The 27,049-nt window shown below is 37.9% G+C and overlaps 1 protein-coding gene across 1 annotated transcript; it reads right to left on the bottom strand.

Annotated features, from left to right (window-relative positions):
* Positions 1–10,417: 10,417 nt before the first annotated feature.
* On the bottom strand, positions 10,418–11,218 carry LOC148035039 (uridine 5'-monophosphate synthase-like). Its single transcript, XM_087680617.1, has one exon. The coding sequence runs from the start codon at positions 10,982–10,984 to the stop codon at positions 10,646–10,648; it is 339 nt and encodes a 112-aa protein (XP_087536743.1). The 5' UTR covers positions 10,985–11,218; the 3' UTR covers positions 10,418–10,645.
* Between the last annotated feature and the right edge of the window lie 15,831 nt (positions 11,219–27,049).

The raw sequence follows: 27,049 nt of genomic DNA, 5'->3' as shown, positions 1-27,049 counted from the left end.
TGATGAACCGTATTTTTCTAAAATATCAGTATTGTGTGATTGTTTTCTTTGATGATATTTTAGTATTCAGTCAAAGTGAAAAAGAGCATTATGAGCATTTATCATTAGTTTTTCAATTACTGAAAGAAAATCAATTGTTTGCAAATCCTGACAAGAGTGAATTCTTTAAGACAGAAATAGAATATCTAGGTCATATTGTATCAAAAGAAGGAATAAAAGTTGATCCTAAGAAAATTGATGCAATATTGCATTGGCCTGTTCCTAAAAATGTACATGAATTACGTTCATTCCTTGGTCTTGCTAGTTTCTATAGGAAGTTTGTACGTAATTTCTCATTACTTGCTTTACCACTGACCAAACTTCTTAAGAAAGGCATTGTTTATCAATGGATTGAAAACCAGCAGAAATCCTTTGATTTACTTAAACGTGCATTGACCAATGCCCCTGTCCTACAATTACCTAACTTTAATAGACCATTCTTTTTAGTTGTGACTGATGCTAGCGGATCAGGAATAGGAGCCGTGCTAATGCAAGACAACCATCCAATAGCATATTCTAGTTCTAAGCTGAAACCCTCTGAGCTTAAATATTCAACTTATGACAAGGAACTCTTAGCAGTTGTCCAATCATTGAAACAATGGAAGCATTATTTAATGGGTTCAGAATTCATGATAAAGACTGACCAGCAAAGCATTAGACATCTACTTAGCCAACCCCAAATTTCTGACCGTCATATCAAATGGGCTTCATTCATTCAAAGTTTCCATCCTATCATTCAATACCAACCTGGAAAAGAAAATGTAGTTGCCGATGCATTAAGTAGAAGACCTGCAATTCATAACATTTCTATCATATCTTTTGATTCTTTGATTGCCATGAAAGACACATATCACCAGGATATTACTTTTTATTCTGATTGGCAAAAATTAGTTCAAAATAATTTCATTCCTGTTGATTCATTGTCATATAATGATGGATTCATGTTCTTTGAAAAGAGACTGTGTGTTACTATTCCATTCCGATCTTTTGTTTTGAATGAAATTCATTGTCCCCCATATCAAGGTCATAGAGGTATCATTTCTACATTACGCATGTTAACTGAAGATTTTTATTGGCCGCATATGGATGCAGATGTATCTAATTTTGTTTCTGAATGTTTGATTTGTCAAAGAATAAAAAGACATCATGGTAAACAGTATGGGTTATTAATGCCTTTATCTATTCCATCTAAACCTTGGGAACATATATCTATGGATTTCATTACTGGTTTACCAAATACTAAATCTAACCATGACATGATTTGGACAATTGTAGATAGATTTAGTAAGCAAGCATATTTCATTGCATGTAAGAAAACTTTAACAGCATCACAAGCAGCACAGTTATTCTTGAAAACTGTTTTTACTAACCATGGATTGCCGAAAGTGATTATTTCAGATAGAGATTCTAGATTTTGTAATAATTTCTGGATTACACTGTTTGCAAATCTAGGCACAAAGATTGATTTTTCATCTGCATTTCATCCAAAAACAAATGGACAAACAGAAGCCACAAATAGCACTATTTTAGATCTTTTACGTGCATACACTATCTCTAAACCTTAAACATGGGATACTCATTTGCATTTATTACAGTTTGCTTACAATAATACACCGCACACATCTACAAAGAAAGCACCTTTTGAAGTTATTTATGGATATAGATTATCTACACCTGTTGCCTCTTTGTCAAATAGAATACAAAGTGCCGATGATATTGCTGTTATGCATAACACTATTTTTGATGAGGTCAAGGATATGATTGCTAAAGCCCAACAATCATATACCAAACAAGCCAACAAGAAAAGACAAGCCATGAATTTCAAAGTTGATGATTATGTTTGGCTTAGAATAGAAAAGCGTAGACTGCAAAGTGTAGATAGACATCCAGTTGTCAAATTAGCCCCTAGATTCTACGGACCATTTAGAATCATTCATAAGATTAATGACAATGCATTCAAGTTAGAATTGCCATCTCATTGGAAAATTCATAATACATTTCATATTAGTTTATTCAGACCATTTAGAGGACAATTACCTATCCACCCTGTCTATGAAAACCCACCTTTACTAGAAGAAGAGACTGAAATCCTTGAACCAGAAGCCATCATAGACACTGATTACATGACCACTAGAACTGGCCGAAGGTACTCTAGATATCTCGTGAAATTTAAGAACCATCCTGTAGAAGAAGCACAATGGATGCACGCTAGAGACCTAAATGCTTTCCCCACTCTATTAGCTCCACATTGAGCTAATAGCAATTGAGGTCAATTGCTATCCCACCCCGGGGGTATGATGCCAGGAGGCATATTCCATGGTGGATTCCGTGAGGTTTTACGGTGGATTCCGTAAACTTAGATGACCGGGGCTCATACGCAAAGAGGATTCTTTGTGCGAGAAGTTGATAGGGACGCCTGTCCTTTTCGGGCGTTTCATTAATTTAGTGTGTACATGGGTGATTCCATAGCGGGTGATTCCGCAAAATGCATATTAAATTAATAAACGTTTATGAGTTTAGAGTGCGCACTCGTAATAAATTAAGGTTAGGATTTATTTCTAACCAGTTGATTTATTTATGTAGCTGAAGACTGCTAGGTATTCACTTTTGTCGGTTTAATTGTGTTATTTTACTAACGATTGTGAATGCTTCACTTGATGTGTAGAGATAGCAGCAGTGGCGGAGGAAAGCATTGGAGTCTAGCGAGTTTTCGACCTTTGGACTATATTTTGATAGGCGCCACGCCTATATTTTGTTATGTCTATAGAGACATTGATTATTTATTATTATTTTGTATGCGCTTATGCGCCTGGATATGTTATTTTTATTTGGACATTGAGATTGGGCGTGCCAGACTCTTTGGGCACCGTCCATTAGCTTTATTTTCCTATTTTTGGTAGAAAGCAAACTCAAAAGCTAAAAGCTTGTCATATTTTTGTAATTGGGCTATTTTTGAGCATAAAGATTGGAAATATACATTAAATACATGCTTTGTGAAGCGCTCACACAAGGCATGGGGGAGATTGAACCCAATTTGTCTCTTGTCTCATGTCGTGCTTGCTTTTACATTGGTTTTTGTGCTAAAAAGTAGAGTACTTTGTTCTTAGGGACCTTTGGGAATTCACTACGTGAGCTACCTGCGTCCGATCTGCGCACCAAGAACACCAATGCAAACATCTTCTTCCATTTTAATGTTGATTCCTGCAAGTTGGGCTAGAAGTCCTTCCATGTAATTTAGATGCATGGCAAGTGATGTGCTCGACTTCATTTCAAGCCTGAAAAACTCTATCAGGAGACCATACTTTGATGATTTAGACTGTGCACTGAACAAAGTGTCAAGTCTCTTCCATGTATCCTCTGAAGTCTCACAGTTATCCACAAGGTGGATATAGCTGTTGTCTAGCTCCAGTTTGATAATGGCTTGAGCCTTATTATCATTCTTTTCCCAAGTGACAGCAAGATCCGCATCACGGGGCTTCTTTTCTTTTCTAGTGGTAATGGCCCAGAGGCCCTTCTTCATTAGGATGAGTTTGATGCGGGTCTGCCAGGTATGAAACCCGATTTCTTTGAAGAGAGCAGTTGAAGAGTCTTTTCCCATGTTAGAAGGCTGGAGCAACAACAGATAAGCACTAGATTTTAGTAGTAAAGTTGATTTTTAATGTGTCAAAAGACACAAGCAATGGCAGTGTAGTATCAAAAGATACTAGTTTGAACTTTGATATTTGTTGCTTGAGTTTGACTTGATTCTTAATGCTTGCCTTGTCCTTCAACTTGAGTCCCCTCCTTGTTGATGGATACTTGAATCCTTGCTAGAAACTAAGCTGGGAGCTCAGATCAGAGTGGCAGCAGCTTTGTTGAGTCTAGAGGAGCGAGAGAAATGAAGTGGAAGAAGAGCTTGAGCTTGATGTTGAATGATTGGTCTTCCAATCTTCAAAAAACTCCAAAGATCTCCAAGAACTTTCCCTCCTTGATGTGTGGTACTGACTAAATCAGTGAATTTGGATGTCAATAGGGTCATCCAAGTAGCATGAGAGAGAAAGTGATGAGATTTTTGAGCTTCAGTGAGGTTTGGCTATGGCTTCTGAATTAGGGTTTCTAACCCATGCCTGTTGTTTTTGCACAGTGCGCATTGTATACTCAATCATTTCAATAACATTTTACATGAGATTGAAGATTGATTGATGAGCTTTAAAAGCCCTATGGAGTTGGGCAAGATTACACTGTGCATACAAGGAGAAAACGGCCCGATCAGAACTGCACTTATTTTAGATAGTCATTAATGTTGGGGTTTGATGTGCCGCTGAGCTGCACCTAAAGTTGGGGAACAACTTTGTAGAAGACACCGTGAAGAGATATCCCCTCTATTGCAAGGTCTAGCTCCTCAAAGTTGGCAGGGTTTGTCTGGCTATGGCAGACACACAGGGAAGCAACTGTGTAGAATCACAATGCTTAGCTTGAAATGGCCTAATGTTGAGCTTTGAGATGATAGAGAGGAGCCCCACAAGTAGGGCTATAGCTCTCCAGAAGAAATCTTGTCAAGATCTTGTCTGGTTGAAGAGATCTAAGAGCTTAGGTGCAGGGTGGCTATGACTGCCACAAGGTCAAATGGAGAAGGAGTAGAAGATGAGCTTCTAGACTTAACCTGAGCTGGACTGAGATCAAGCATGCCCGACTAGCTCTGATACCATGTTAAAATATGTGGGATCTAGAGCATAGCAGATACGAAAGCTATGGAGGTTGAAAGAGGAAAAAGGAACTCGTGAAGACATTGAGCTTGACAAGGACAAATTGTTACACAAGTGAATTAGGTTCCAAGATTGAGACTTGGACTCATAAACACAATCTTGTGTATTGACAGTGACATGACACTTTACTGAAAAGAAAAGAGTACTATCATTGCATTAGAAAAAGAATGCAAGTACAATGCTTTATAAGAATTGAGTGGTGGTACTTTCTCCTACTGTGCATATGGAATTCTGGTCTTGAGCCCTCACTGCTTCTCACAAAGGGATTGAAGTAGGTGTGATTGCAAATATATCAACAAAAAGCATCAAAAGCAAATCATAGAATGGTAAAGCACAAACCTTGTCAAACCGACAAGATTCAAGGATACTCAAGGTGGTTGACTTGAAAGACACTAATGCAAGACTAAGTTTGAAACCAATGCGAGTAAGTGTTTCAATTGCTACCTTCCTTATTACCCAATCCTTGTTCTCCAAAGCTTCATGTATACATGGCATCAACAAAGCCAAATGTTGTTGAGTGAGGGCTCCAACTTGTTACATAGGATATGCATGTTGAGACGAATCGACATCTCAATGCACAAATACCAGAAGAGGGCCCCTCTTCTTGATAACAACTAAGGGTTTTTCAGTTGAAGACCTAGACCAATTAGGACTTGATGAATTTGAGTCAAGTGTAGGTTCACTTCCAAGGCCATCTTCTCCTGCACCCATGCTTAAAGTTCGAAGCTCTAGATTCTGCATTGATAGAGCCAAAATCCTAGCCATCTAGGACAACATTGATAAGTGATTAGTCAAATTCAAACAAGATGCCATTTAAAAAACCCTCTCTTTTGCAGTTGCACAACCCATCTACCATAGAAGACATTAGCAAAAAAAAAGCATACAAATGAAACCACCCTTATCACAATATATCTTCTACATGTTCTGTTATTTATAACACTCACTAAACATCATATGCATACAATTACAGTCTATGAATTCGACAACAATTATAAAGTGTACCTCGGGTTTAATAATTTCCAGTTCAGCACTCTCAGAATGGATAAAACTTAACACCGATATTGAGGGTGCCAATGCCCCGCCAACCTCCATATCACTAGACGATTCCTTCATATTCTTTCCTATTATTTGCACCCGCATTACGTCCTTCTGCCTTCCATTAGATGCTTGAAATGGAGTTGCATGAATCCTACCTACCTATAAGCTAGAACAAATAACCGTAGAAGAGTTTACCTCTTTTATTTTACTCCCATTAGAGGGGAATAGAAAATTATAAACAAAAATCCAAGAATGGCCAACATTTGTAATCAACAATCAAGGAATTGTGCTGAGGACTTGCCAACATATTAGTTTTACCAACAAAAAGTTAGCATGACAAGCAATTTGTATTCAACAAGGAAATGTGCCAAGGACTTGTCAACATTTCATAATCAACTTACAAGCCAAAAATGATTAAAAAGTTACAACAATGTGTGCCTCACAAGAAAAGCTATTTTGGTACTGATGGCAAGTATTGACACCCCAATATCCACTTAAAGCTTCTCTAGAACCTACATCAAAACTTTAATCTAATCTTAGGGCCAACTAATGGTTAATATAAAGAAGTGAACCCAACCTTATTGGAATCTTCACTAAAACAATAGAAGATGAGGCTTACAAAGTCTGGTTCATTTATTGATACATTCCTTGAGTTTGCACATCTACAAAGTTAAGCATCATCCCAATGTATTCAAAGCTTTACGTAAATTAACCTCCCTTAAGTGCAATGAACAAAGAGCATGCCCCCATGTTCAAAAGTTCAGGAATCATAAACATCTCAACTTAAAGAAAGCACAAGAACAAATTCACTTCCAGATGTGATCATGCTAAAAGGTGGTTGTAGAAGAGCAGTAAAGATTATTTTCTTGACTAGCCATACTTTGATCTCAAACACAATAGTACTCACCAAGATGAGAAGGTAGGACAGTGATGTGTGGATGTGAGTGATACCACCATATGACTCTTGTTATTCTCCTAGTATCCAGAGATATCTGACGCTCGCCTACGGGACTTTCTTCAAGGTTCCAACCCTCTACCCCTTAATGATTCTTCCTTGGATTGTGCCTATTGGAAAAGCAAAACCCTAAAAGCATCTATAGTAAAAAGTAGGATGTCCTGTAGACTACGCCTATCCCTCTGTGTCTATGACATATTTCTTTGCATTCAACACCTATGACTGTCCAATTTTGATAGCTCATATTTAGAGTTGTGCAGCTTGTCTTTTACACCAACACCTCTTATCCATGATGCTCCCAACATGTGCATCAATCATGTCACTTCAGGGTTGACACAGTTGCCATGTCTCCTATGCAGGTCTCATTTACCATTGTCAAATATAAATTCTTCACTAGAAGGTCTTTTAAAATAGTTGCTGATTCTATAGATTTAGAACATTCAGTTGAATAAGGCATATTAGATAACTTTTACAAGGAGTATGCAACAAGTAAAATTTCAAAGTTCACTTGGCCATGAATAATCACAAACCAAGAAGTGATTCAACATGGACAAGTATATTGATTATATTCACATGCTTTTATAAGTGAAACAAAAAGGGCTTTGTCTATTTCAATATCCCTCTCATGCATTCCTTTGAATAGTCTCAAGTAGAGAGCAGACAACCTAGCTTTCCATGGCCTTTGATTAATGTATTCTAGAGAATGACATTTTTATTTTGGAAACTTTCAAAAAGACTTGGGATGAGCTTTCCAAACTACCAAAGTTCACATACTTGTCAATAATGGCAATTCCAATGATGACATCTTGATCTAGTCCAATTTTGACAACTTGATTGTGTATCTTTCTACCCCATTCTCCTTGAATGCTCCCACATGCCTTTAAAATGGATGAAAATAGATCATTGTCAGGCATTATACCCAGTTGAAGCATTCTCATGTATAGTTTAAGAGCAATGATATGTTTACCAGTTGCCATGTACCCTGAAATCATTGCAATCCATGACAACATATTTGTAGCATATCCCCAACTGTAGCATATCCTGCAATCAATACATTCCATGAGACTACATCTCTACATGACAACTTGTCAAAGACTTTGCGTGCCTCCACCAGACTTTTACACTTTGTGTACATGTCAATGACAATATTAATAACCTCAACATCCGATTCAAGTCCACATTTGAGCACCATATCATGTATTGATTTGCCATACATCGCATCTTTAATAGCATTGCATGCCCTTAGAATGGACAAGAAGCTAAACCTATCTGGGTCAATGCCCTTCTGCTGCATGCTGGTAAAAAGCTCAATTGCAATAATGCTTCTTGCAAGCTCTACATGTGTTGTAATACCTTTTCTACCAAACTGACCACTCCCAATTTTATGCAGGTTTGGCTCATGGGGATATTCATTTTTTATTGGTAGATCATAGTTGACCATGAGAGTGACCTGAGCTCCCCCACCACAAAAAGGCCCACAATAAAAAAACCAAACAATACAAACAAAGCCAAATAAAGTTACACCAAAAAAACTTGTTGGTTCATTTTCATTAATCTTGTACCTAAAGTTTCCACACAACAAACAAATATGTACATAAAACCTTCAACATAATCCATCAACATGAACATAAGGATGCAAAATGAATAGACTAATGCATGTTTGCACACATGCATAAAACCAAACCTAGTAATTGCAAATGCTCCTTATGTTTGTACATAGTCTCGTAAAACACACTACACATCAGTCTACAAACACACATAAAATATGCAGACATAGATGTAATAAGGTATGTACCCTACAAACAAGACAATTAACCTTTTCAAATTGTTAATCTCCATGTTTACTCACTCTTCATGTCTATGTCATACTAGTTTAGAAGAAAAGAAAAACACCAATATGATGAAACCCAGCAATCCCGCCACGCCAATTCAATACCATGAACCCTTTGCAAATATGTCACATCCTACTAGTACAACTTTGCCAATAGTAGGAGCTATTGAAAGATCATTGAAAGCATGTTCATAAATTGCAATTGCATTTGAGGCTGTAAAGGGCCTTCAACCTATACACCTATCCATGTGATGATGGAAAATCGTAAAGACTGATCAACATAGATCTCTTCCTTCAAATCATCATTGAGAAGTAGACTTCACCTCAAGTTGATAAATCGGCCATCGCTAGCTAAGGTAAGAACCGCCCTAATGGTAGCCATCCTAGCTATAGGTGCAAAGGCATTATGGAAATCCACTCTTAGCTGTTATTCAAGGCCCTTTGCAACAAATTGCGCTTTGTGCTTATCTAAAGTGCCACCATTGTGGTATTTGGTCTTAAAGACCCATTTAACACCAATCACCTTCCCATGAACATGCCTAGGCACAAGGTCCCAAGTGCCATTCCACTCAATAACATCCAACTTCTACTCCATAGCCTTCTTCCAATGTTAATTGCAAAACCTCCTTCACAGAGGTGGACTCTCTATCCTACATGGCACGGGTTATTAGGTAGGAGTTAATACAAACAAGCTTGGTGGAATGTGCTACGATCCTTCGAATGTTCTCACAACAAGATTGATCTTCTTTTAAACTTTCTACTCGAGATCCAAATAGACTTTGCAAGTAAAATATTTAGCATCTAAAAGACCCCAAACATAGCAATTGAGTTGTGATCCAAGTTAAGGAGATGGTTCTAAGTACAAGTTTGTCTAGATTGTGCCAAAATCCTAACCTTGCACAAGCTGAAATAGGTCAAGCAATGTTCACATCTCAAGCCCAGGACACCATAAAGAGGAAAACAAGTTCAGTTATCCACATAAGAATGATGGATGATCACAATACTTTGAGACTCCCCCTTCAACACGCCTTTGAACCTATGCTTTCTTGGTGCTCTATAATTACCAAAAACCACTATGAAGAATTTGAAATTATCCAATATCCCTTTGACATAATATTTTAACTCTGGAGTCTGTCCAATGGATACTTTGGCAACCACTCCAATGAGAGCCTATTAGACATAGATGCAAAAAGTATAACCACTATATATAGTAGGTGCATTTTTTGCATGTAGAAAAGTGAGCAGCCTATTAGACAACCTCATATTTTCTAGATGCAAAAAATGCACCTACTAGGCATAGATGCACTGACAACTGACTGCATGCAGCCTAGCTTTGGTCTTTTGATGCCCATAGTTAAGAGGTGGGCCTACTGTGATTACATATTTGGCAAGTGATGGTGAATACCTGAGTCTCTCATAACTCGTATTGCAATTGCCTTGATCAAATATTGTGGTGTTGTTCCTAACCAAGGCCTTAACAATAATAAACTCAAATAACCTATACATGATAGCATCCACTAGATAGATATATACAACCGAGACATGTAAAGATGACTTCAATTATACCACACTCTCAGGTCCAATCAGATAGCTCCTTGAAGAAATGCTCCTCCTTGGCTAGATGATTGTACTCATGTGGAGCAAATTAGTGCATCAAGAAGGTCTCTAGACTTGAAGTGTTGGTGTATTTAAGTTCCAGAATAATTAAAGGGCATATATATATATTTTCCTTGATCTACTATGTTTTCCAATTATGTAACTTGAAATCAATGTAAAGGACAAAGAAGCGCACACTGATCGATTGCTTGTGTTATTGGTTAAGTTATACCATCAGATCTCATTGTTGTTCTAACTGAAACAAAAACCTTATACATACCTTTTCTGCAATAGCCAATAGCTCTTTTGCTGTGTTCACATATGCAGTGACAAGTTGCTCTTCTTCCTTTCCATGAGCTCAAAAAGTCTCTTTGCTGTTGTGCTTTGTGCAAGAAGAGTACACTGGCTGTAAGACATCCTACTCTTAGGAAGATGGGGAACCTACCCTTGTGCTGGGCCTGGCAAGGAAGTCTGATTCTCTGCCAAAAACTGCCGCATAGAGGCAGCCACATCTTGCGTTAGCTTCCCATGCCGCACGGGCACCTCCACCATCTGAGTCAGCTCGAGCACAGCATGAAGCTTCATGCTGTTCCGGTGCACTTTTTCAGGGCCCTCTTGCTGTCCGCCGTCGATCAGTGAGCGGAGTGACAGTCTTGAGAACAGAGGTGCTGGTGTGGTGACAAGGTCCTCAAGGACGAAATAGGACTGGCTAGGGCGGAAGATGCCCTCGATGGCCTTGCGTGTGACGTAGTCCTTGACCTCCTTGTGGCGCATGACCATGAGAACGGCCCGAGCGAGGGAGATGGCAATAGCAATGGGGAGCGCGCTGTAGGGAATGTCATAGATGATGTCGAAGCGAAGGGAGGAGATGGTGGAACAAATGGCCTATGCGACCTGCACGAAAGGCAGGGAAGGAGACGATGACTCGGAGGTCTATGTATATGGGGGAGGTGATGCCGCTCTTGAGCTTGAAGCTCCCGAATTTGACTACCTCCATGTCATGAAGAGCCAAGACAAGCTTGTCGAGCTCGGAGAGATCATCCATGGTGGCTAGCTCATCTTTTTGTGCCATTACTCTTCAAACTCAACTTTACAACCTCCTCTACACAAGTGATGAAATGGCCCAAACCTCATTAGCCTTAATGCCTTGGTAAAAGTGATCTATATATTTAAGATTAATTATCGTTTCCAAAAGTTGGTGCTTTAAAACTTCATCAATGCAAGTGCAAGGGAAGCTATAGGGGGTACCAATCACTAATGCCTTCTTAGTGTAGCAAGGAAAGAAGAATAAGAACCACTATTGGGTTCATGGCAAGAAGAAATCTCGCTAAAGATTGTTCTTAGAAGAAAACCCAACATGTAGGAGATTCAGCTATAGCTACTAAGACAAAGCCTTTGATCCAAGGTGAGGTGGCCCAATGTGGCCACCCCCACCTAAGAGCTTCTTCTCTAACCTCATGGTGACAACTCCCTACTTTATCTTATGGATGGGAGGATTACATGAAGTGGTATTTCAATAGGAGGAACTAGTGCCTTCCTAGGAAGTATTAGAGACCATTCACCTTGAGTACTTTAGTACTTATTGGGTGTACTTTTGTTTCACTTTCTTCAATGAATCCATTTCTACATTTTGGGAGGTGATTTATAAGTCTAGTTCTCAATGTGATTAGCAGCTTGGGATTGACTTTTACTTCTACATTGAGTGCTCTTTCAAATGTTATGTATGAGTGATGAGAATAGGACAGCCTTCATGGACTTTGAGCAACTCTTACTTGGACTACCCTAGACATTGGTAAGTGATCACCATATATGTGGGGAGTTATTTCTTCATCCCATGCTTTGACTTGAGGAGTCTTTTTTGTGCTATCCCTCATGCACATCTAGTCTATGCATAGCACCAGGACAACCATGAATCTAGCTTTTTCTTGAAGTCTTTTAATCATTTTAACATTTGTTCACTCATAACATTTATTGAGCATCAAGAGAAGGTATTAAAAGTTTGTATATTGCTTTATAAATTTTTATTAGGGTTTTTCTTAGGACTTGTCCTCTCAAGACTCATCCCAATTTTAGCCTATATATAAGGGCAACCCTTTTGGCACCCCACATATCATGTACACTTGATATTCACTCACTCTTGGTTGGTGCTTCACTCTTGGCTCTAGCTCCTTGCAAGTGTTCTTAGTATCTTATTTCCATCATTATTTAGTTGGTATTTGTTTTTGCTCATTAAGCTTGTTTATGCTTTGCATTGCCTTCTTACTAAGTGCATAGCCTTATGATGGTGTAAGGGCATGCTCTCTCTTACGTCAAGGGAGAAGCTTGCTAACCAAGGAAGATAGTCCCCTCTAAACCCAACTAATCATGAACAAAGCCCTTGCCAAAAAATGTGTATTTCACCATTTGTGAAAGATCCTCCTTAAAGGGTATGCCACCCATGGAAAACATGAATATCAATAGACGTATCTTGAAATACTAAACATTGGGGCAAGGACGGATTTCTCATATCCATTTCTTATTTGGCTCAATGCTTTGGCCCCCTTTAAGGAGGATACATTTTTGTAATAAAAAACCCTAAACTATCATAACATATCTCTTAAAAGGGAATCAAATGTTAGAAGAGCATGGCAACACAAGGAACTAATAGGATGCCTTTGTATCTAAATAAATGCCAATACTCCTTGATGTCATAGGAAATGGATTGATTAACCAAAATCATGTCAATGTCTAAGGACATATTGCTCACTTTGCCTACGATCAAGTTTGATTGAGGCTAAGTCATTTGGGATATCAAGGTATCCCATTAGAAAATGTGAGAAAAATCAAAGACCCAAGGCAGATAGGCTAGTTTCTCAAGGAATATGTGTTCTGAGGTAAGTAATAAGATTTTATGGATGTGAGTGATCAATGCAAAAGTTTGATTTTTGCAACATGGAATGCCACAGGTGTTAGTACATTTAACATTTTTCTTTGGAGGCTAGTTGTGTTGAAGTATCCCATAGAGATAAACTTAGTAAGTGTATACATCTTTTATAACATTGTACGTTGTGCAAAAGAGAATTCCAATTGGTTTCTATTGTATATAGGTATTAAGCTAGGCCAAATGATGGTAAATGTTAAATCATTTATTAATAGAATTTACGAAGAAATTTTTTGCAGCAGATCGTAAAAAAGTTGGAGATGTAATGTTATATTAAGTGCATATATAACCTACAATTTCCCTAGCTATATAACCTATAATTTCCTAGTATAAGATGTGGGGAATAGAATTCCCTAGTTGTATGTAGGGAATCTATGGTGCGCAGATCGGATGCTGTATGCTCGCGTAGTGAATGCCGGAAGGTCCCCAAGAACAATAGAACTCTACTTTTTGCACAAATTACAAGGTAAAAAAACATGAACGACAAGAGCAAGAGACCAATTGGGTGCAATCTCCCCCCATGCCTTGTGTGAGTACTCCACAAAGCATGTATTTTATGTATTATTCATCTTCATGCTCAAATAATAGCCCAAATTACAAAATAGCAAGCTTTTAGCTTTTGAGTTTGCTTTAACACAAAAATAGGAATAAAGCTAATGGACGGTGCCCAAAGAGTCTGGCATGCCCAATAAAATGTCCAAATAGAAATAACATAACCGTACGCCCATGCGCATACAAAATAATAATAAATAATCGATGCCTCAATAAATAGGCATGATAAAATATAGGCGTGGCGCCTATCAAAATATAATCCATAAATCGAATACTCACTATCCTCCAATGCGTTCCTCTGCCACTGCTGCTATCTCTACATATCAACTGAAGCATTCACAATCGTTAGTAAAATAATACAATTAAATCGACAAAAGTGAATACCTAGCACTCTTCAGCTACATAAATAAATCAACTGGTTAGAAATAAATCCTAACCTTAATTTATTACGAGTGCGCACTCTAAACTCATAAACGTTTATTAATTTAATATGCATTTTGCGGAATCACCCGCTATGGAATCACCCATGTACACACTAAATTAATGAAACGCCCGAAAAGGACAGGCGTCCCCATCAACTTCTCGCACAAAGAATCCACTTTGTGTATGAGCCCCGGTCATCAAAGTTTATAGAATCCACCGTAAAACCTCACAGAATCCACCATAGCACGGAATCCACCGTGAAATATGCCTCCTGGCATCATAGCCCCGAGGTGGGATAGCAATTGACCTCAATTGCTATTAGCTTAATGTGGAGCTAACAGAGTGGGGAAAGCATTTAAGTCTCTAGCGTGCATCCATTGTGCTTCCTCTACAGGATGGTTCTTAAATTTAACTAGATATCTAGAATATCTTTCGGCCAGTTCTAGTGGTCATAAAATCAGTGTCTATGAAGCTTCTGGTTCAAGTATTTCAGTCTCTTCCTCTAATAAAGGTGGGTTTTCATAAATAGGGTGTACAGGTATTTGGCCTCTAAATGGTCTCAATAAACTAATGTGAAATGTATTGTGAATTTTCCAATGAGGTGGTAATTCTAACTTGAATGCATTGTCATTTATTTTATGAATGATCCTAAATGGTCCATAGAATCTAGGGGCTAATTTGACAACTGGATGTCTATCTACACTTTGTAGTCTACATTTTTCTATTCTCAACCAAACATGGTCATCAACTTTGAAATTCATTGCTTGTCTTTTCTTGTTGGCTTCTTTGGTATATGATTGCTGAGCTTTGGCAATCATATCTTTAACCTCATCAAAAATAGTATTATGCATACTAGCAATATCATCAACACTTTGAATTCTATTTGACAAATATGCAACATGTGTAGATAATCTATATCCATAAATCACTTCAAACGGTGCTTTCTTTGTAGATGTGTGTGGTGTATTGTTATATTCAAACTGTAATAAATGCAAATGTGTGTCCCATGTCTGAGGTTTAGAAATAATATATGCACGTAAGAGATCTAGAATAGTGCTATTAGTGGCTTCTGTTTGTCCATTAGTTTCAGGATGAAATGCAGATGAGAAATCAATCTTTGTGCCTAGGTTAGCAAACAGAGTAATCCAAAAGTTGTTACAAAATCTAGAATCACGATCTGAAATAATAACTTTTGGCAATCCATGGTTAGTGAAAACAGTTTTCAAAAACAATTGTGCTGCTTGTGATGCTGTTAAAGTTTTCTTACATGGAATGAAATATGCTTGTTTACTAAATCTATCTACTATTGTCCAAATCATATCATGATTAGATTTAGTATTAGGTAAACCAGTAATGAAATCCATAGAAATTTGTTCCCAAGGTTTAGATGGAATAGACAAAGACATAAGTAATCCATATTGTTTACCATGATGTCTCTTAACTCTTTGACAAATCAAACATTCAGAAACAAAGTTAGATACATCAGTGTCCATATGCGGCCAATAAAAATCTTCAGTTAATGTACGTAAGGTAGATATGATACCTCTATGACCTTGATATGGGGGACAATGAATCTCATTCAAAACAAAAGATCGGAATGGAATTGTAACACACAATCTCTTTTCATAAAACATAAATCCATCATTATATGACAATGAATCAATAGGAATGAAGTTATTTTGAACTAATTTATTCCAATCAGCATGAAAAGTAATATCCTGATGATAAGTATCGTTCATAGCAATCAAAGAATCAAAAGATATAACAGAAATATTATGAATGGCAGGTCTTCTACTAAATGCATCAGCCACTACATTTTCTTTTCCGGGTTGATATTGAATGATAGGATGAAAACTTTGAATAAAGGATGCCCATTTGATATGTCGGTCAGAGATTTGGGGTTGACTAAGTCAAAGGATTTCTGTTGATTCTCGGACCAAAGATAAACAATTCCTTTCTTTAGAAGTTTGGTTAATGGTAAAGCAAGTAAGGAAAAATTACGTACAAATTTCTTATAGAAACTAGCAAGACCAAGGAATGAGCGTAACTCATGCACGTTTTTAGGTACAGGCCAATTCAATATTGCATCTATTTTCTTAGGATCAACTTTAATTCCATCCAATGATACTATATGACCTAAATACTCAATTTCTATTTTAAAGAATTCACTCTTTTCAGGGTTTGCATACAGTTGATTATCTTTTAATAACTGAAAAACCAATGACAAATGCTCATAATGTTCTTTCTCATTTTGACTAAACACCAAAATATCATCAAAGAAGACAATTACACAATACTGATATTTCAAAAATATACGGTTCATCATTTTACTAAATGTAGCAGGTGCATTAGTCAATCCAAATGGAATGACTAAAAATTCGTAATGACTAAACTGTGTCCTAAATGCAGTCTTGAATATGTCTGACGTATCTAGTCTCACCTGATGATAACCAGACTTAAGGTCTATTTTACTAAATATAGCAGATCCTTGCAGTTTGTCCATAAGGTCATCAACTCTAGGAATAGGATACCTATTCTTTACAGTGATCTTATTTAAAGCTCGATAGTCAATGCACATACGATAGGTATTATTCTTTTTCTTGACTAACAGGACATGTGCACCAAATTGAGAACTACTAGGTCTAATCAATCCTCTATTTAGTAATTCCTCAACTTGACTCTGAATTTCTTTTTGCTCTATCTCGTTATGCCTATATGGTGCTTTGCAAGGTGGTTGTGTGCCAGGGATCAAATCTATCTTATTGTCTTCTGGACGTGAAGGAGGTAAACTAGGTGGTAGGTCTTCTGCAAAACAGTCCTTAAAATACGCAAGAAATTCTTTATGCCTAGGGTGCATATGATTATCTTTTACTTGCAGTTCATTCACCCAAATGAGATAGGATTTACTACTCTTGCGTAATGCACGTTTAGCTTGAGTATGCGAAAGCAGTGGAAAAACATTAGATGCATGCATACCATATAATGTAATAGATTTTCCTTGAAAATTAATATTCATTGAATGTGTGGAATAGTCTATATTTGGGTTATGCTGGTGACGCCAAGGCATACCTAAAATAATGTCACTCGACTGTAATAGAACAACTAGAAAATTTCTTCTTTCAGTGTATTGACCAATTTGAATCTCTAAGTCATGCACTTCTTGTGTACCATTATACCTAGTACCTAAGAATGCAGCTTTGATGCGGTAATGCGTAGGTACAGTCTGTAACTTCAATTCCTTTACTAATTTTGGTGAAATAAAATCATGAGTGCTACCGTCATCATGCAAAATAATCTTTTCCTTTCCATGCACCAAACATTTCATAGTCAATAAAGAATGTGGAGTTGGCATACCTGGCAAAGTATCCGAAATAGTAGTAGTGTCATCCTCATCTTCTGTGAAATCAGGCATATCTTCATGTTCGTCTTCGTCCATTGCTCCAAGGTAGTTGATATGGGCAGGTGGCTTCTTTGAATGACAATTTGCTGCTAGATGTCCAAGCTGGTGGCATTTATAGCATACTATTGGCTTGGCTTTGGTTACATTGTTTGCAATGGCAGGAAGTCTAGGGACATTAGGGTTTGGCTGTGGAATAGGCTTAGGGTTTTGATTAACATTGGATGGTAATGCAGGTGGTTTTGCCCAATTTTTACGGAAAGATGATGAAGAGAAACGACTTGGATTAAATCTTCTAAAGTTGGAATTGAATTGCTTAGATCCATAGTTACCATTGGCTTGGAATTGCTGTGGACGTCTGTCTCTACCTCGCAACTTGTCTTCAGTGTCGTGAGCTAGTGAAATGGCGTCTTCAAGAGTAGCAGGCTTGAACATGTTAACTTCAGCGTAGTAATGCCCAAGGAGTCCAGACATATACTTGCACTTGTGTGTCACTTCAGGCACGTCTTCAAGCATGCGTAGCTGGAGTAATGCATTCCAAAAACGCTCTGTATAATACTGAGGAATAGGCTCACGATCCCGTTGCTGAAGAAGATCCCATTGCTTAATAGCTTTCTCTTGAAATTGTGGAGGAAGGAAATTCTGCATGAACTTCTTCTTGAAATTCTCCCAAGTAGCAGGACAATCTATACTCTTGCATACTACAGTCCACCAAAGAGATGCTCTGTCCACTAAATGGTTAGTGACACACTTGATTTTATCTTTTTCTGCATAGGTTTCCTCATGGAAATAGTCGTCAAACTGACTAATGAATGCTAGAACAGTTTTTCCTTCTCATATGCCATTGAAAGTACGGAATTTGAAACTTCTTTTACTTATCTTTGATTCCTTGCGGATGGTTTGAGCTTCAAGAGTTGCGTCGATGGTACGTTGAATAAGATCTTCAGCTTGAGGTTCTTCTTTGTCGGTAGACGCTCTTTGTAAATTTGCCAGTTGAACTTGCAATGCTTGCCTAGCCCTTCGTTCTTCTTCCAATTGCATCATGATTAAGTCCAGCTTTTGCTCCATCGTAGGTTCAGGTAGGTCGCCTTCAGCCATAAGATCATCCATATGTGGTTCCGTCATCCTGTAAAACTCAAAAGACCTTTCTCACTCAAAATCAAGTTAGCGGGATGAGCGTAGCTCAAGTTCGGGAATACAAGGCTTATGTGTTTTTGGGTATAGCTTTCACAATCTTCGAAAAATCTGTGTTTTATCCTTCTTCATATGCTGAAAATGCTTCAGCAAACCTACATATGGGTAAAGTACCTTCCAATGAACAACTTTGCAGTTCGGAGTTTCTGCGCAAGAACAGCCCTTCTAGGAGTTTTAAGCACAAGTCAGTTTTGACTCCAGTTGACTTGTCTGACTTGCAGAGTTGCAGACTTGAACTTAGTTGCTTTACAGAACTTGCAGAACTTGACTTGAAGAAACTTGCTGAACTTGACTGATTGGGTGTGACCTGGAGTTAGTTATGACTTGCAAGATTGAAGAGCTTGTGTGACTATAGCTTAATTGATTGAGCTTCAAGCTTTATGGTAGTAAACGGCGCAATTCGTGGGGGGGGGGGCGTTTTTCTGACGCCGCTGAAATTCACGCTGATCTTTCGAGTTACTAGACGTCGATTTTTGTGGCTTATGGCTTATTTATTAAGCTTAATACTCATAAAAGCTTTAAAGCTTGTGAGCTATGGAGCTTACTGTCTGTGGAAAAAAAAAAACGTCTTGGAGAGGGAGATGTAGGAGTGGTCCTCCGCCTCTGTAGACCGGTCCTTCGCGATCCAATGATGGAAACAGGGGTTCTTGATCGCCAGAAGTCTGCCTGTATCGACGGTTCGCGACGAGATTGACCGTAGAGCCCGATCGTTCCAAGAGCTCCGCCTTCGCACGAGATGGGTAGCGATTGGATCCCGCTATGGAATCACCCATGTACACACTAAATTAATGAAACGCCCGAAAAGGACAGGCGTCCCCATCAACTTCTCACACAAAGAATCCACTTTGTGTATGAGCCCCGGTCATCAAAGTTTACGGAATCCACCGTAAAACCTCACGGAATCCACCATGGCACGGAATCCACCGTGAAATATGCCTCCTGGCATCAATCTATGTAAGCATACCTAAGATTTCCTACAATGAGATGTGGGGAATGTGATATTCTAGTTATATGTAGGGAATGCATTTAGATGTATCTAGGAAATATTAGAGAATTTCTCACATTTCATGGGTTTTCCTATATAGGAAAACTTCAAAATCCTTTTCTAGGACTACTCAGAAGCAATCTCCAAGCATTAGATCTCTTAAAGCTCCCTGATAGACAAAAAATGTGCACCAAACATTATCTTATTCTCTATTGCTCAAACTACAAATTTGATGGCTCCGTTGACTCCGAAAGGGGGATAAAACCCCAAGACACCTACTCAAAATTCTTCCAGATCACTCCTTCTTCTCCTAGTTTGAAGTGCTATTTGCTCCCTGTAAATTAGGATAACATGCCGCACCATTTCGAAAGCCCTTCTTTTTGCATGACATCTCCTAAAATTGGTTGAAAAGTCACTTTCTTTTTGCATGTCACCCTATTCTAGAAGTTTTCTATAGCTTTTTAAGATATTGACAATAAATATTATACAAAATATCAAAAATAGGCTAGCTTGTCCAAAAATCCTGTAGTTTGGAACTAACCATACTATGGACACTAGCACCAATGACAACGATGACATTGCCTCTCTAGATTAATAAGAAAATCGGATGATAATGCACTTCACGTTTTTTCACACTATGTCTGCATAGTGACACGACAACCACCCCTTTTGAACTTGCACATCCTTCAGTATGTGCCATCGTCGATGCACCACTCGGGTCAAACACCCATAGCATCAACTTGTCACTCATCATGCATATAAGAAGGCATCCCTTAGGATCATATATTAAAATACTCAGTATTTATACAACTCTTGAACCACACCCAGTGCCCCTTCTAAGGTCATAAGGTCTTGGGTGTGCATCATATAATAGAGGTTGTTGAATCTCTATATACAAGCTTTTAATGCACCCATCAACAAATACATAGCAACATGCTTGCTCTTTCAAAGTCCAATGCATGGAAATATGCTTATACTAGCAATTATATACCACATCAAACGTAAATTGAGCCTCACTTGTATCCAACACATATGCTGATTATCACCAAAAATAGTGAAGTAGTCCATATCTTGAAGTATCTTTGAATTTCCTATCAAGGCCTCTAACAAAGCATCTTAAATATTTTCCAATTGCGGAGCATTACATTTAATATCCTCTAAAGGCATATCCTCGAGCTCATGAATTGTCTCATAAACGATAAATGTATCTTGCAAATCATGTGCATCCAACAGTTCACCAATCTCCATTTGAGTCTCTGCATCAAGTAAAAAGTGAGCTTTGTATACCTCTTTAAATGCATTAAGAAAATCTATATATGTAATGGTTGACTCTTTTAGTATAGGATCTTCCAAGGCATCCTTGGCTGTCTCCATATCAAAGTGCAACTTATTTCCTAACTATTTTCCCTTGCTTGCTATCATGTTTCTACTCCTAGCCAAACTCTTCCATAACATTCTCGAGAGGTGGCCGATTTTTGTAGCTTTAGGAGGTGTAATATCTCTGCTCAATAAAAGTTAGTTGGTTGGTTCGAAAGTTAGCTAGTCAGTTAATAAGTTAGTAAGATTACTAACTGAAGACTAACTAAGGTAAAAACTAACTAACATTAATTATTAATAATTTTTATTTAATTTAAAATATTTTATTAAAAAAAATCAAGAGTCGTACATTCGATATTTTTCTCGGATTGGCAAGGACCGTCGCTACCCTTCACGTAACTTACAATGTAAATGAGACTTATGAGTTATATTAATCACTAGGTTAATGTGTATAGTTTGGATGGTCCAAAAATATTAGATTTTGGGCAAAACTAGTATATTTTAGATATTTTTGATATTATCCTAAAAAAAGATATGGAGATTTTTAGAAATTGGATGTCATTTAAAAGAAAAGACAAGAGATATTTTAGTTAGTTTGGAGATTTTATAAAAAGAAAAAAAATAAAGAAAGGATTTGCAAAATCGCGCGTGCTGCGATCACAGTAGACAGGCAGTGGACAACACTTTGAACAGAGAAAAGAAGAAGGAGTGAACTAAGAGCTTTCTAGACAAGTGTCTTGGGGTTTTACCCCCCTTTCGGAGCCAATGGAACCATCAGATTTATGATCTGAGCATCAGATCACTGATCTTTCCAAGATCCCCCTCCACAAAGAGCTCCACTTCTCAACCACAAGGCCTCTTCTCTAATTCACTATAAATATGAGGCATGGGAGAGATATAAGAAAGCATAAGGAGGCCCTGAAAGGCTGTAAGAGAGAGGGAGAGAGAGAGTATACCCCTCCAAGAGATTGTGAGCGAGAGCTTGACACACACAGAGAGAGAGAGAGAGAGAGAGAGAGAGAGAGAGAGAGAGAGAGAGAGAAGAGTCACCCCGAGAGGCTGCAAGGAAGAGAGTTAGCTCAATTTCCTCTATCTCAATCCTCGACTTAACCATCTTCTCTTACGCTCTCCCATCTTGAATCTATTCCACCTTCTTAATCTCTTGAGTCTACCTGCGGACGATGGCCTCCAAGCAAAGAATGTCACGTGCGGATGACAATCCTACAACCAGCAACAAGGCTTCGGGCAAAGGCATCACTGTCAATCCAACTACAGTTCCGGTCGTAAGTAATGTATTTTCAAATTGATAGATGCTTGCTTTGATTCTCGTATGAGATACGTTAGGCCCCATACTATTGCACGAGTATAGGTCATGGGAAAGGATAAATTTCATCTCACCTACTCGAAAGATGGAGTTTGTAAAGTGTATATATCAAGGGAAGATAATTACACCTAGTTACATATGACTTATTTGCTAGTAGAGCAATTACAAGGAAGAATTATTCAAGCGTTATGAATGGCATAGTCGTCAAAAGAACGACATTAAAAGATTGGACATACAAGTGCTAGATTAAAGTATAGTCAAGGGTTATAAATAGCATAATTGCTAAAACAATATGACATTAAGAATCATGAATAGAGAAGTACTAGTTTAAAGTTTAGATACTTCAAAAGTACTTAGCCTAAGAGTCTAATTGCTTGAGATCATCTCGCACTTATCTTATCAAGTATTTTTACGTTATGCCTATAACATGTTTGAATATATGAGGATAATTTTCTAGTTGCCTCATGACTTGACTAAGAGCTAAAGTACAAGAAATTAATCATAAGGGTTAAAACTAAGATGTCTTGAGTTCCGTCCGATAACGATGACTTTTTCCAATCCAAATCCAGGATTGGGTTATCAATCAAGGTAAGTGACCTATAGAACTTACATCATGAATAGTGTTTGAACCCTTAATATATGCCCTAGCCGAAGGAATGAAGTGTTAAGAACATTTTTGCATAGTATTGCTCTTAGATCCCAAGGGGGAGAGCAAATATGCGATGGAAAATATTATATCATCTACTCTTGCATAGTTTTGGAAAGAATGCAATTAGTTTTGTTGATTGATCGAACAACATCCTAAATGTTTTTACATTCAACCGGTTGTTAGTTGTTGTTTGGGTGATTATTCCAAGTGCTTGTGATTTATGGTAAATGCATGGCAAGGGTCTGTGATGACAAGTCGCCATGGGAATAAAGGAATGTTTTCTTGGAGAATGATATTAGGGTTGAATGCCTTGTTTGTGCTTGATTCTTAAAGGATTTAATTAAGGAAGGATATATTGCACAAGTGGATCACCTCCATGATTGCACCGCATATCAATCGAGAGGGCACTACTTGATTCATAGGCCGAAGGTCGAGTGGTGAAAAGGCCAACCACGGGAATGCTGTTTCGCTCCTAGATAGCTTGCGGGTTAGTTGGAGCTCTGGACACCCTTGCTAGGTCTAGAATGGAGTTGAAGACCTCCATGGTCCCCAACATCTGGGCATGTTGGGAGATCCTATTCTAGATAAAGGATTGTGTTTGTGGTGCCATGTGAATTGGACCAGTTACTTCTGCAAGGCAGAAGGGATACTTCTGTTGGACAGAAGCGATGCATAATTTCTCATGTATGGGCGGGAGACAAAGATTAACTTGAAGATAAGTTAAGGAACTTGTTTGAACTTGTTTGTCAATAGATTGCTTTGCTCTGTTTTCGTGTTTGTGCTATAAGTTATGCGAACAAACCCTATTTCCTAAAATGCTTAATTAATGAAGCTGACTTTAAGTGTCACGCATAAATGTGGTAGGACCTAATTAGAAAACTAAAGCTATTAAGGGAAGCGGGCGGGCGGAACCCTCGACGGGTTCTCATAAGTTTTTATCGTCATTTGACCTTTAGGTATTGCTAGGTTAGAACCCGATTCATGCCGTTTTAGGGGACCGGAATGGGACTATGCCCTATGGGCAGAGAGGTTGAGCAGCTCATCCCTCTCGTTTCCCATTCTCTTTGAACCAAGTGTGGCATGGGTCTGCTTCGGATTGGGTATCTCTGCATAAAGTAGGATGTCCAAAACCCGATGCTAGAATGTTGTTAGGAGACCTTGGCCATTAGGAACCCAAATTTCAGGTCGATCCTAGTGGGTTCAACCGTAAACGTTTCGTTGTGAGGCGGATTCGGGAAACCCTAGGTGACAAAACTCAAAACATTCCCTGGGAGTGTCGGGCAGTGATGCTTAGATTCGTTTCTTGATAGACCGCTAAAAGCGTGCCTAGACAGTCGATGGGCGGGCACCCTCACAGGAGGATACACACTTCTTCTTGTCACTCTCTTAGATATCCATGCATTATCTTCATCTCTCTTCTCTTTCTCTTCCACAAGTACATCCATGTTTTGCACTTTTGCTAAATATTCATCCATTGAATATGCATCCATGGGTGATTCCCAGCTAGTTATGTCATGAATGTCTTGCCCTACATAAGAAATTTCATTATCAGAAATATTCCTCTTTTCAACTCCATACAAATCATATGTCCATATTGCAACCTTTGGACCAACCATCACTTGGCCAAGCATTCTATCCAACTATAGACCAAAAGTAGAAGCATGTACAGTCGCATAAGCATTTTGTACATCCAAGTCTTCCAACACATTTTTCATACCTCCCTTTCCAAAATTCAAAGCAAGAGGCATCCTATTTTTTAATATGCATGTATAATTCAATAATTTGGGCTTTCACTTCATGTACAATGACCCATCTTTTGAGCATATATATGCAAATATGTGGATACATTCCTACCATTAAACACCTTCATCTCATGCTCTATTGCCAACAGAGCATTTATCACAACAGTTTCTGTTTGAGCACAACCTACATCACCTATTGTTCTTGTTGTTGTATCTACATAAGCATGTTGATATTCTATACTAACTATTGCAAAACATCATTGGAAATTGTGCTTGAAGGTTCTCCCATCATGTCTTTCCTTCAAATGACCTTTCACATCAGGCTCACCAATGTTAGAGTGGTTTTAATCAAAAGGTTGTATCCACGAGAGGGATCAAAGAGAGAAGAAAGTAGAGAATAGGAGATAGAAGAGAAGAAAAAGAATAAACAAGAGATACACAAGATAAAGACAAAGGTCAATGAATCAGAGCAATATGTATTGATAGAACTTGACAAGATGAATAAAATCCTTGTCTAGGACTACTCGGAAGAAATCTCCAAGCATTACATCTCCTCAAGCTCCTTGGTAGACCAAAAACATACATCAAACATTAGCTTCTTCTATGCTGCTCAAGCTGCAAATCTAATGGCTCTGTTGGCTCTAAAAGGGGGGTAAAAGTGCAAGATTTCTGCTCAGAATTGTTCTAGATCACTCCTTCTCCTAGTCCAAAGTGCTATTTGCTGCCTTTAAACTGCGATCATGCACCGCGTGATTTTGAAAGCCTTTCTTTTTGCATGAGAACTTCCAAAATTGGTTGAAAAGCCACTTACTTTTTGCATGTCACCCTATTCTAGAATTTTTCTATAGTTTTTAAGGATATTTACAAGAAATAATATCCAAAATATAAAAAATAAGCTAAACTTGACCAAAAATCCCATATTTTGAAACTAACCATACTATGGGCACTAGCACTAATGACTAAGATGACATTAACTCTCTAGATTAATAAGTAAACTGGATGATGATTCATTCCATGTTTTTTCACACCGTGTCCATGTAGCAACACAACATCGCTGATCTTCCAATCGATAATGAGTATGGTACTTGTCATATTTATGATGTTGATATTCTTAAGAATGCTCTCAATATTTGTAAAGACCCTCTCTCTTATCATACTCCTCATGTTTATGATGTTGATATTCTTGAGAATGCTCTCAATATTTGTGAAGATCCTATCTCGTATCATGATGCCATGTCATCCCCACAAAAGGAACAATGTCAAGAGGCCATAGAAGTTGAGTATGAATCTCTTCTCTCTAAAGATACATGGGTCCCAATCGAGTTACCGCCTGGACATACTACTATAAAATGCAAGTGGGTTTATAAGACTAAAAAAAAGTATATGGAACATTTGACAAATTCAAAGCAAGGCTAGTTGCCAAAGGTTTCTTACAAATTTCAAGAGTTGTTTATCAAGAAACTTTCTCACATATTGTTCATATTATCAGTATTCGGGTCTTGTTAGTTTTTCTATTGAGTTTGATTTGGAGGTTCACCAAATGGATGTGAGAACTGCTTTTCTTAATAGTGATTTAACGGAAGAGATATACACGGAGCAACCAGAGGAATTTGTGGTCAAACATAAGGAAAATTTTGCTTGTAGACTTTATTGGGCACTCTATGGTCTCAAACAATCTTCATGAACTTGGTATCAAAAGATTGATCTCTTCCTTACAAAACAAGGTTCTATCTCTTATTCTTCAAATCCTAACTTATATGTCAGGCGTTGTGATGATAGTTTTGTTATTCTTGCTCTATATGTGGATGATACCATACTTATTTATAACAATCTCAACTTCCTTCAACATGTAAAGAAGGTTTTATCTTCTGCGTTTGACAGGGTCGATCTTGGAGACATACACTCATGTCTTGGTATTCAAATTCAACCCTATCAAGGAAAGGGTGTTTTATTACTGCATCAAACAAAGCTCATTGAAGATATTATTTAGAAGTTTGGTTTGGGTTCTGCACATCCTGCTAGTACTCCTTGTCTTGTGAGCTCTACAAAAAACTCTTACTTTCTACAGAATGATGGACAATTATCATTATATCAACCTTATGCTAATCTTGTTGAATGTCTTCAATTTGTTGGCTTGAATTCTCACCCTAACATTCTTTTTGCTACAAATTTTATTGGAAAACATCTTAATTCTCCATGCCTTAAACATCGGACTGCAGCTAAACGAGTTTTGAAGTATTTGAAAGACACTAAAGATTTTGGGTTGGTTTATCGGCATTAAAAAAACTTTGATTTTGTACATTCACTTCAACTTTTGGATCATATAGATGCAGATTGGGTAA

The sequence above is a fragment of the Lygodium microphyllum genome, chromosome 6, assembly GCF_053477565.2.
Source record: "Lygodium microphyllum isolate KBCC chromosome 6, Lygodium_microphyllum_v1.1.10, whole genome shotgun sequence".
Taxonomy (NCBI): Eukaryota; Viridiplantae; Streptophyta; class Polypodiopsida; order Schizaeales; family Lygodiaceae; genus Lygodium; species Lygodium microphyllum.
Note: the sequence above shows the minus strand (reverse complement) of the source record. Positions and strands in the feature narration are given on the sequence as shown.